The 12,414-nt window shown below is 43.0% G+C and overlaps 1 protein-coding gene across 1 annotated transcript in view; it reads left to right on the top strand.

Moving 5' to 3' along the window:
• PCCB (propionyl-CoA carboxylase subunit beta) overlaps positions 1–12,414 on the top strand; it is a 39,138-nt gene that overhangs the window by 25,211 nt on the left and 1,513 nt on the right. Inside the window, exons 9-13 of the mRNA XM_049775978.1 lie at positions 289–370; positions 7,472–7,595; positions 11,431–11,538; positions 11,761–11,861; positions 12,134–12,232. Coding sequence (XP_049631935.1) covers positions 289–370; positions 7,472–7,595; positions 11,431–11,538; positions 11,761–11,861; positions 12,134–12,232 — 514 coding nt within the window. The remainder of the gene's footprint in view (positions 1–288; positions 371–7,471; positions 7,596–11,430; positions 11,539–11,760; positions 11,862–12,133; positions 12,233–12,414) is intronic.

Here is a 12,414-nt window from a genome sequence, read left to right as displayed (position 1 = left end):
CCTATGGTAGGGAGCGGCCCTGTCTTGGGCTCCTCCCAGGCTACCACATGAAGTGGCTTGGCACAGTTGGTCCCTAAGCTTGCCAGGAGTGATCCCTGAGCCACCAGGTGTGGCTCCAAAATAATAATTACTACAACAAGAAATGGTGACCGAAAAAGGGTGTTATGGTGCTCTCTCTGTAAACCAGGCAGGGACAGAAGAGCCTCAACCTTTTCTTCCCTCCCCTCCACCCACAGAAGGCTTGCTTTTGGCTTTTCCAGTGCTGATTGTGTCTTTTTCTTTCCAAAGTGATCGTCTGGTTCCTGAACTTGACACCATTGTCCCTCTGGAATCTACCAAAGCCTATGACATGTTGGACATTGTCCATTCTGTAAGTGTGCCTCCCTCCCTCCATTCTGGTCTGTTAGCTCCGCTATGACAATGGGCTCTGTGATCTGACCTAGTGAAGGTGCTGACCCCAGAGGCTTCACATCATCTACCCAGGGGTCTCAAACTCATGGCCCACAACATTTTGTGGCCCTGTCCTAGAGGAGTCTTTTTTTGTTTTAGTTGTTTGGGTCACACCCCCCAATGTTCAAGGCTTACTACTGACTTTGCACTCAAGGATCACCCCGACTTTGTCTCCTGCGGCCCCCAGGTAAATTGAGTTTGAGATCCCTGACACAGTTCAGACTCGCTTAGAACAGTGAGTGTGTCTGGGAAGATGTAGAGTCTGTAGCCCTAGTGGCATGGAAGGACTTGAGGGCCATGTGGAGGAGGAACAGTTGGCAGGCAACATAGGAGTCTTCAGAAGTGCTCCAAGGGCTACAGAAGCTGCTCATTCTTCTTTAGGGTCTTTGTTTCGGGCCTCGTGCTCAGAGGAGTCTTATCTTTCGAGAGATACAAGAATTAGAGCTTTAGAGAAGAGCTTGTCTTAAGCCTAAACAGGTTTGATTCCCAGCACCACCTGGGATAAGGTAAACTGAGTAAACCCAGAGCACCACTGACTGTGGCCCCACAACCAAAAACTTACCATCTATTAAAGCTTACAGTGGCTAAAATACTGTGGAATTGGCATAAATATATAACGATCACTGAAATAGAAAGAAAGCTGGATGTAGGTTCAAATACATAAAATAATTCAGATATGTACATATGATAAAGTATTAACTCAAATTTCAGGAGTTAAGATCAACTTTTTGTTTTGGGGCCAGCACACCCAGAGATGTTCAGGATTTATTCCTGGCTCTGCACTAAGGGATAGCACTCCTGTTGGGGTTCAGGGAACCAGATGGGGCATTGGGAATTGAACCTGGGCTGACCTCATGCAAGGCAAGCATGTATACCTACTGTATAAACTTTGCAGCCCAATATTAACTTTTTTATAAATAGTGCCCAACAAACAACTCGGCAGTTATTAGGAAAGTAAAAAATTAGGCTTGCACTTTATTGCAAACACAAAAATAACATACAATTGAATCAGAGGACTGAGTATAAGTGAGTTCAAATAAACATTTAATAAAAACATAAATGAAATTCTCTATCTTGAGAGAAGGTTAAAATTTTTTTAAGGGGGGGGGGGTCCAGAGTGGTAGCACAGCGGTAGGGCATTTGCTTTGCATGAGACTGACCCTGGATGGACTCCGGTTTGATCCCGTGTATCCCATATGGTCCCCCGAACCTGCCAGGATGATTTCTGAGTGCAGAGCCAGGAGTAACCCCTGAGCACACTGGGTGTGGCCCAAAAAGCAAAAAACAACAACAAAAAAACATTTAAGGGGGGACCTTTCAAGTGAAGTAAAAATGAATTAACCTTTTTTTTTTGATTAACCTTTGAGCCCAGGGATTTCTCTTTTTTTTTCCTTAAGCCAGTCAAATTGAGCAGTAGAGGGGTTATATATCAACTTTTGTGATACTAATGTTAATAAGTTTTGATAAACCACTGCCATCGGACCAGCCAAGGGTTTCTTTTGTTACTAATATCTCATATACAACAACCATAGTTAGAAAGAAATGCTGGCTTTTAATCAGGTTGATTTATTTTTCTTCTGAAACCATTTCTCTGTTGAAACAAGTATGTGTGACGCTCATGGATGGGTCTCTGCTATCAGAGTTATACTATGGAAAAAGAATACTAGCATGAGCCTCATAGTTTATTTGGAATGTTTATAGTTTCTATGAAACTATATAACTTTCTATAAAAGGTCCACTTTTAAAGATCCACTTTTAAGAGGGGTGTATGTATCTGTCTGTATCTCTGTCATCTGGGAAAACTCAGAAACAATGACACACTCTTAAAAGGAACTTGTGCCTTTGGAGAAGTGATGGATTCTTGGGTTGGGGCAAGAGAAAATATAAGATGAAAGGAAAGCTTGGGGATTCTGGATTGAAAGAGGATGCTCAAAGGTTGATAGAGGCACATTGAAAGACGTTGTCGGCAAAACACTGGAAGTATTCCTAGAAGGGAGCCTGGTAAAGATATATAAAACTTGAAAAAAAGGCTTGAACATTTTATTTATAATTATAAGTAAATTCTTTAATTGAATCACCATGAGAAACAGTTACAAAACTGTTAATGATTGAGTTTCAGTCGTACAATGTACAATACCCTTCACCAATGCACGTTTCCTGCCACCAAACCAAAGACCTCAGTTTCTCTCCTGCCCTCCCTTTTGTCCCCTCCTCCCTGCCTCTTGGCAGACATTTTTCTTTTTCCTCTTCGTTCTCCTCCTCTTCTTTCTTACTCTTCCTCCACCTCACCCCTTCTTTCCCTCGCCCCTCTGTTGTCTGCAGTATTGTTATTGAAGGGGTATCATGCGTATCACTTTATCTCCTAGCAGGCCCACGGGACCATGTGGGATGCTGGGGATTGAACCCACATCCATCCTGGGTCAGCTGTGTGCAAGGAAACGCCCTATTGCTGTGCTATTACTCCGGCCTCTGAGATGTTTTTTTCTTGATAAGCTCTGCCAGTGCCTTATATATTAACTTATCAGACAGGTATTGGGCGAATAGATTCTCCTATTCTGTCTGTATCCTTGTCACTGTTTCTTTGTTACTGTTTTCTTTGAGGTTCTTAGTTTAAGGTATTTCCATTTGTTTATCTTTGCTTCTACTTGGTCAGTTAGTGCTGTTTCATCCTTGAATATGCCTTTAGTCTCAATGTCATGGAGTATCTTACCTTCTTGTTATTCTATATACTTTATGGTTTCGGTCTATATCAAGGTCTTTAATCCATTTACATTTGACCTTTGTGCATGGGTTAAAGAGAAGTCTGAGTTCACTTTTCTGCATGTTGTCCACCAGTTTTCCCAATACCACTTGTTGAAGAGGCTTTCCTTGCTCCACTTCATATTTTTCTCTCCTTTCAAAGATTGATTGATCCTATACCTGAGGGTCAGTCTTAGGATATTCAAGTCTATTCCTTTGATCTGAGGGGTCTGTCTTTATTCTACTACCATACTATTTTTTTTTTTTTTTTTTTGGTTTTTGGGCCACACCCGGCGGTGCTCAGGGGTTACTACTGGCTGTCTGCTCAGAAATAGCTCCTGGCAGGCACGGGGGACCATATGGGACACTGGGATTCGAACCAATCACCTTTGGTCCTGGATGGGCTGCTTGCAATGCAAATGCCGCTGTGCTATCTCTCCAGGCCCTTTTTTTGTTTTTGTTTTTTTTTGTTTTTGGGTCACACCCGGCAGTGCTCAGGGGTTACTCCTGGCTCTACACTCAGAAATTGCTCTTGGCAGGGAGACCATATGTGGGACCATGAACCATTATCCTTCTGCATGCAAGGCTAACACCCTACCTCCATGCTATCTCTCTGGCCCCCTACCATACTATTTTAATAACTTATTTTATAGTACAATTTGAAGTTGGGGAAAGTGACGCCTCCCATTTTCTTTTTCCCGTGGATTAGGAAATGAATTGCCTTAGCATTTCATGGAGTTTTATTGTTCTAAGTGTTTGATCTATTTGAAAAATGTCATGAGTATCTTTATGAGGATTGTATTATATCTGTACAATGCTTTGGGAAGTATTGTTATTTTAATGATGTTAATCCTCCCAATCCATGAGCAGGGTATGTATTTTCATTTCTTTGTGTCTTCTTTTAGTTCCTTCCTTCCTTCCTTCCTTCCTTCCTTCCTTCCTTCCTTCCTTCCTTCCTTCCTTCCTTCCTTCCTTCCTTCCTTCCTTCCTTCCTTCCTTCCTTCCTTCCTCCCTCCCTCCCTCCCTCCCTCCCTCCCTCCCTCCCTCCCTCCCTCCCTCCCTTCCTCCCCCCCTCCCTCCCTCACACCCGGCAATGCTCAGGGGTTATTCCTGGTTCTACGGTCAGAAATAGCCCCCGGCAGGCTTGGGGGACCATATGGGATGCCAGGATTCGAACCAGCGACCTTCCTCATGCAAGGCAAAAACGCCTTACCTCTGTGTTCTCTCTCCAGCCCCTCTCTTTTATTTCTTGAAGTGGTGTTTTGTAGTATTCTTTGTATAAATCTTTTACCTTTTTAGTTGATTTTGAGGTACTTGATTTTCTGAGACACAATTGTGAATGGGATTTTTTAAAATATCTCTTCTTTTTCATTATTTTTCTATTGAAAAACGATGAATTTTTTTGCACATTAATTTTGTAGCCTGATGCTTTACTTTACAAATCTATTGTTTCTAGACGCTTTTCTGTAGAGTATTCAGGATTTTTAAATCCTTAAGTATCATGTCATCTGCAAACAGTGAAACTGATTTCTTTCTTTTCTTTTTTTTTTTTGCTTTTTGGGTCACATCCAGTGGTGCTCAGGAGTTACTCCTGGCTTTGTGCTCAGAAGTCGCTGCTGGCAGGTTTGGGGGACCATATGGGATGCTGGGATTTAAACTAGGGTCCAACGCCTTACCACTGTGCTATCACTCTGGCCCCTGATTTCTTTCTTTCCTATATGGACACTCTTGATATTTTTTTCTTGCCTAATTGCTATGGCAAGTACTTCCGGTACTATGTTGAACAGGAGTGGTGAGAGAGAGCAGCCTTGTCTTGTACCAGATTTTAGAAGCTTTTAGTTTTTTCCTATTGAATATAATGTTTGCCATGGATTTGTGGTAAATAGCTTTGACTATATTGAGGAAAGGTCTTTTAATTCCTTTTTATTTTTCAGAGTTTTTACACAAGTGGGTACTGTATCTTGTCAAATACTTTATCAATTGATATTATGTTATGTGTTTTTTTTTGATACAGTGTATTATGTTGATTGATTTGTGTATATTAAACCATCCTTGCCTCTCTGGGATAAATCCTTCTTGGTCATAGTGTATAACTTTTTTGATGAGTTGATTCTATTTGCTAGTATTTTGTTGAGGATCTTTGCATCTGTGTTCACTAAGGTATTGAATTGTAATTCTCTTTCTTTTTCTCTCTCTTTATCTCTCTCTCCTCTCTCTCACTCTCTCACTTTCTCTCTCTCTCTCTTTCTCTTTCTCCCTCTGTGATGTTTCTGTCTGCTTTTGATGTCAGGGTGATGTTTACATCATAGAAATTATTTGGGAGTGTTTCTTCAGATTCCTGGAAGAGCCTGAAATGGATTGGCAGTAGATCCTCTTAAAAGGTTTGAAAGAATTCACTAGTGAATCCATTTGGGCCTAGACGTCTCTGATTTTTTTTTTCCACAACCGGTAATGCTCAGAAATCGCTCCTGGCTTGGGGGGACCATATGGAATACCGGGGGATCAAACTAAGGTCCATCCTAGGCTAGTGCTCGCAAGATAGATGCCTTGGGCCCGGAGAGATAGTACAGTGGTGTTTGCCTTGCAAGCAGCCGATCCAGGACCAAAGGTGGTTGGTTCGAATCCCGGTGTCCCATATGGTCCCCCGTGCCTGCTAGGAACTATTTCTGAGCAGACAGCCAGGAGTAACCCCTGAGCACCGCCGGGTGTGGCCCAAAAACAAAAACAAAAAAAAACCAAAAAAAAAAGATAGATGCCTTCGGCTCATGCCACCACCCCATCCCTGAAGTCTCTTGATTTTCATTACAGTTTATAATAAGTCTGTTCAGGTATACCAGATCATCTGGGTCCAACTTTGGGGGGGTGATAGGAGTCCAGAAATTTATCAGTTTCTTCTACGTTCTCTTGGTCTGTGGCATAAGATTCTCTAAGTAATTTCTCATTACCCTTTGAATTTCTGTAATATCTGTATTACATATCTGTATCCCTTTTTTATTAATATCTTTATTTAAACACCTTGATTACAAATATGATTGTAGTTGGGTTTCAGTCATGTAAAGAACACTTCCCTTCACCAGTGAAACATTCCCATCACCAAAATCTCCCTCTTCCCCACTCCACCCCTGCCTGTACTCTAGACAGGCTTTCTACTTCCCTCATTCATTCACATTGTTATGATAGTTCTCAGTGTAGCTATTTCTCTAACTGCACTCATCACTCTTTGTGGTGAGCTTCATGTCATGATCTGGACCTTCCAGACATACCTGTATCTCCATATCCTTCCTTTCATATCTGATTGGATTTATTAAATTTCTCTCTTTGTGAGTCTTGCTAATGCTTATTGATTTTGTTTATTTTTTCAAAGAACTAACTTTTGCTTTCAATGATCTTTTAGATTTTTATTTTTTAGATTCCAGTTAATTAATTTCTGCTCTAAATTTTATTTCCTTCCTCCTGCCTGCTTTAGGTTCATTTTGCTGGTCATTTTTCAATTTCTAAATATGTGCCATAAACTATTTATGTAGGCCCTTTCTCTGACTACTCAGATGTATTTCTTGCAGGCAGCAGAATGTTGGATTAATTTTTTTTTGTTCATTTTGGAGGCCACACTGGCAGTTCTCAGGGCTTACTCCTGGCTCTATACTCAGAAATTACTCCTGGCTGGCTCGGAGGACCATATGTTCGATGGGGGGGTGGGGTGTCGAACCTGGGACAGCCCCATGCAAGGCAAATGCCCTACCCCCTGTGCTATCACTTTGATCCCTGTTGGATTCAATTTTCTGATTCGTTTTGCCACTCTTGTCTCTTCATTAATGCATTTAGTCCATTGACATTGAGGGAGATTATTGTCATGGAAAGGCTTGAAATTTTTATACAAGTTTGAGATGATTGCAAAAGAAGGTAAAATGTTTAACTAATTCGAAATTCTAAAGGACTTTCCTCAGAGCACACGGTTTACTCTCACCTCATACTGGAGGAAGCTCCCTGGAGCTCTGGAAAGGAGGAGACCTGATCTCTGCCTGTGGTCTTGCTTCCTGAATCACAGTGGCAAATCACAAACTCCGAACGTTTGTAATCTAATTCTGGGCAGAGTGATAGTACAGCAGGTAGGGCATTTGTCTTGTACACAGCCAACCCAGGTTCCTTCCAAGGCACCTCAAATAGTCTCCTGAGCACCCACCATCACTGTGTGTGGCCTCAAAATAAAACAATGCTTGTAATTCTATCATATAGTTTTATCTTGTTTATCATTTTGATCTCAGGAGCTTATTTCTCCCTGCAGGTTGTTGACGAGCGAGAATTTTTCGAGATTATGCCCAATTATGCCAAGAACATCATTGTTGGTTTTGCAAGAATGAGTGGGCGGACTGTTGGAATTGTTGGCAACCAACCTAAGGTGGCTTCAGGTAGGAGGGGGAAGTTGCCATGTAGTGTCAGGCAGTGCTTGGGGGCGAAGGGGCAAGATCTCTGTTATTTGCCTCTTCCTCAGACATGGTCTCTGGAGCCTAGACTCTCCTCACATGCAGGACACATTCCACCACTGAGCCAGACCCCAGCCTTTCTTTTGGTTCTGAAGTTGTGTTTTTCTGTGTTGTGCTTTTCTTTCATTGTTGTAAACCTTGTCTGTTTCAGGGTTTTGATTGAATTAGTTCTGACAGTTTCGTTGATTATTTTAGGATTTATGTTGGAGAATTGTTCAGAGATGCTTACTCTACTGTTGAAAAAGAGTGTTTCCACTTAGGAATTCACATTCTGAAATTGTGTTTAGTTTCTATAGTGGTTATTCTGTACAGTAAGACTATGGTTGCCCCCCTCAGCTCCTTTTCCTATTGGCCCTGGTGTTAGCAACATGTGATTCTCACGTCCCCTTCAACTTCTCCTCCCCCTGAGGCTGCATCTACAGTGTCGGGGCCCACACCAAAGGCTGCTTTCATAAGCATACGGTTAAAGAACTGCTTGGCTCATTCCGGAAATGATCTATACTGTGAGGATTTTTATTCCCTGAGGTGGGGTAGAGGGCATAGGCTTATCGCTGATTCTCTGCTTAGGGATAACTGTTGGCAGGCCTCTGGGGATTGTATGCCCAGGTGCCAGGGATCAAACCTGGATCAGTTAAGTGCAGGGCAAGATCCCTACACACTATCCCTATCTCTCTGACCTCCACAGCTAGGATTTTTAACACAGGGTCCTTGCCTTAGTCCTGGACAGAGTCTGAGTATTTGATTTCACTATGGACCCTTGATTTCTCTTTTCCTTAGTGATTCTCAGGTATATGGAAATTCAAGTTCAGTAGGTCGCTGCTTATGTACTCTTGAATTAAAGCTTCATGCCTTTCATGGTCAGTTACTAACAGTTATTACTGGTCTCCACAATAATAGATAATAAAGTGCTTATATAATAAAGTCTCACATACTCATGGGTCAGAAGTTCAAAAACATTCTCAATTGAATCTACACCAGTGTTAGTCTAAAAGACCGTCAAAGACAAAGAAATGTTCCTGAGCTGTAGTGTTTGACATGACAGTACTAGCTGTATGTACTACCACTGAGCACTTAAAAATAGCTCATGTAACTGAGAAAGCAAGTTTCTATTTTCTAAGTTTTTATTATAATATTTTAATTATTTTAGATCTAGCTTAGTAGCTTAGTAGCATGCTGAATAGATCTATTTTCAAGCAGTTTCTATCAAGATCATAAGAAGTCTTTTTTGTAGGAACTAATGAGAAGATTCTGAAATTCATTTAGTAATACAAAGGAGCCAGAATATTCCAGTATTTATTAAAAAAAAAAATTGGAAGACTACATTAGCTGATTTCAAGAAAAACTTAGAAAATAGTATTCTCCTCTACATGACCAGCACTGTTGAGCAGGCTATTCTGTTCAAGGTAACAATAATTTTTATTAAAGCCCCATGGTTTGATAGTTGTTCATATTTGGGTTTTAGATATACTGAGTTTCAGCACCAATCCCACCACCAGTGGCTTCTCACTCCACCAGGGTTCCCACATTCCTTGACCAGCCAACGTCCCTGCTGTTCCCAGCCTGCCACCTTGACAGGCACATTTTAAATGTTGGTTGTTGAAGTTTGGGTCTCTTGTTTTTGGTGTTGCTGGCTCTGGCTTGGACATATGGTTGGTTATACTGCTCCTCGACACCACCAATGCACTCGGATTCCTGTGACCCCTGCAAAGCAGGCTGTTTCGTTGTTTGTGGAGGATATTTAACAGTGTCTCTAGCCACTACCTGTTTGCTTGATACCAGTCCTAGGCCTTGTCTCTCTGTTTCTTCCTGCGACAACCATGTTTGCCTCATTGCCAGATGTCCTTGTGACATAAAAATTATCTCAGACTAAAAAGCAATGAGAACTATAGAGCTACAGTAATTGGAGTGTGGCATAGGCATAAAGATCAATAACAAAAACAACAAAAGCAAATACATTGTGAAGAAAGAGACCGTTTCAACTCACTGAAAATAGATCAGGCACCCAAACTGGTTCAACATAGAAAAGAAATCTGTTTGACAAATGGTGATAGAGCAATTAAATATCTTTATGGAAAAAATAGGAAGACTACTGTTTCACTCTATGCACTGAAAATACAGATTCAAAAGTGAGCTGAGGGACTACATACAACCGACCTGGGTTTGGTCCCTCGAGCCCTGCCAGTAGTGATTGCTAAGGAGAGCCAGGAGTAAGCCCTGAGAACCATTGGGTGTGGCCCAACTCCCACCCCCTTGAAGAAGGAGGAAAACCTCAACTGAGACCTTAAGATAAAACTCTATACCTACAAAGTTCTTAAATTATAGACTCATCTGTGCCATTCTGTAGTAGGCCAGGAGCTTCTTGAATAGGACAGACAAATCTGTTTTAAGTTTTTTAAAAAGGAATTTTTTTGTTTTGTTTTGTTTTCTTGGGCCACACCTGATGATGCTCAGGGGTTTCTCCTGACTATGTGCTCAGAAATCATTCCTGGCTTGGGGGACCTTATGGGATACCGGGGAATTGAACCAAGGTCTGTCCTAGGCTAGCGCTGGAAATGCTTACCGCTTCACACCACCGCTCCGGCCCCAAAAAGGAATTTCTTAACTTTAAACAAATGCCATTGAAAATGTTAATTATTGGGGCCGGGTAGGTGGCGCTGGAGGTAAGGTGTCTGCCTTGCAAGCGCTAGCCAAGGAAGGACCTCGGTTCGATCCCCCGGCGTCCCATATGGTCCCCCCAAGCCAGGGGCGATTTCTGAGCACATAGCCAGGAGTAACCCCTAAGCGTCAAATGGGTGTGGCCCAAAAACCAAAAAAAAAAAAAAAAAAAAAAGAAAATGTTAATTATTAATTATGCATTAATGTATTAATTATGTTGACTAGGTAAGGCACATGCCAGGGAAAATACTTTGCAATACATATATATATATATATTTGATCAAAAATTTACATCTGGAATATATATCGTAATCAATCCTAGAAACTAAACAGTAAAAGGACAAACAGCTCAAAAAAGACCACAGTGCAGCTGTTCATGCTTGCTGGGTGAATGTTCTGAAATGATAGAAATATTTGACACAATGTTTTGCCTTTTTGTTGGGGTACTCAGGGCTTGAGGTGGCAGGGCTTGAGGGACCCTATGGGCTTCTGGGGCATCCAAAACCTGGTTGGCCTTTGAAAGATAAGTGCCCTCCCTGATAAACTATTGTCACTCCAGTCCTTAAATATTCTTTTAGATGTCTTTTACATGGGGGCAGACAATTGTCAAATTGTCAGAACCTGTCCAGACGAATGCTTAAGAGTAGCATATCTTCTGGTTGAAAATGTAACTCAGTAGAAGAATGTCTTAAATCTCTCCTTTTCTTGTAAGTCAGCATCTATATTAATGACCTAAAGGATTCAAGCAGAGGCCAGAATCTGGGAGAGCGGGAAGAGGGGCGGGACAGTGTTCAGCACCTGCTCCTACCCAGCCCTTATCCCACACCCCAAGTAAAATACATGTGTGACAACCAAAGTAAGACAGCCCTGGAAATGGGCATTTCAGAAACACCCTTCAGCCAGGGACCTCTTCAGCAAGGCCAGAAGCCCCTTTGGTCCTAGGTGACCCTGCAGAATCCTTGTTTCCAGTTGTGGGGGAAGCCCTTGCCCGACCGCAGTAGGGACACTTGGAATTTCAGTAGGTTGTGCCCTGTTGGCCCTGAGGGCATATCGTACAGGGGTGGAGCTGGGCGAGCTGCTCAGCCTGGCTGGCACTTCTTTTCAGGATGCTTGGACATCAACTCCTCTGTGAAAGGGGCTCGCTTTGTCCGCTTCTGCGATGCCTTCAACATTCCTCTCATCACATTTGTCGATGTTCCTGGCTTTCTGCCCGGTAAGTCCCTGTTGGGAGACCAGGCAGGGTTTTTCTGAGGGAGGTGCTTACTTCCTCTGGAAATCTTGCAGAATTCCTCAGATTTGTGACTTCTCCATGCTCGGGTATCTAGCAGATGGGACAGAAAGCAGGGACAGCTCCAGGGAGGACTCCTCAGCAGCATATGCTGGGAACCCAGAGGAGGGCTTTCCTGGTCCTTAATGACTCATCCTCCTGAGCCAGGCACAGCCCAGGAGTATGGAGGCATCATTCGCCATGGCGCCAAGCTTCTCTACGCGTTTGCTGAGGCAACTGTGCCCAAAGTCACCATCATCACCAGGAAGGTGAGCCCGGGTCTTCCCAAGGAGCATCAGCGTGGTAGGAGAAGCCAGGGGGGACACACCATGCGCTGATGCTGTGTACTGTGGTGGGTCACACTTGGATGTGTGAGCATATTAACTGGGAGGCCTCTTGGCAGCACCCGGGACCTGGACTCTTCCCCACCCAGCTCAGAAGCACGAGTCCTTTTGGTTTATTTCACTCACTTCCGGTAGCATTTCAGCGACATCACATGATTAACTCCAGCACTGACCTGCAGCATCTGGGTCTGTTGTAGGCCTATGGTGGAGCCTATGATGTCATGAGCTCCAAGCACCTTTGTGGCGACACCAACTATGCCTGGCCCACAGCAGAGATTGCAGTCATGGGATCAAAGGTGAGGATGCCTTGTTTTTCTTCTCCTGGATCCAGAGACTGGATCTTCTGGACAGTTGGAAAGAGAGTAACTCCTGGGCCTGCCTGCATGAGTGAGGGGTGTCCATGAGCTGGGTCTGGACCTTGGATTCTCCCTCCTATGAGCAGAGCCAGGTCCACCTCCTGGTCTCTGCTCTCAGTCTG

The sequence above is a fragment of the Suncus etruscus genome, chromosome 6 (genome assembly GCF_024139225.1).
Source record: "Suncus etruscus isolate mSunEtr1 chromosome 6, mSunEtr1.pri.cur, whole genome shotgun sequence".
NCBI classification, from domain to species: Eukaryota; Metazoa; Chordata; class Mammalia; order Eulipotyphla; family Soricidae; genus Suncus; species Suncus etruscus.
This window is presented reverse-complemented; position numbering and strand designations above follow the sequence as displayed.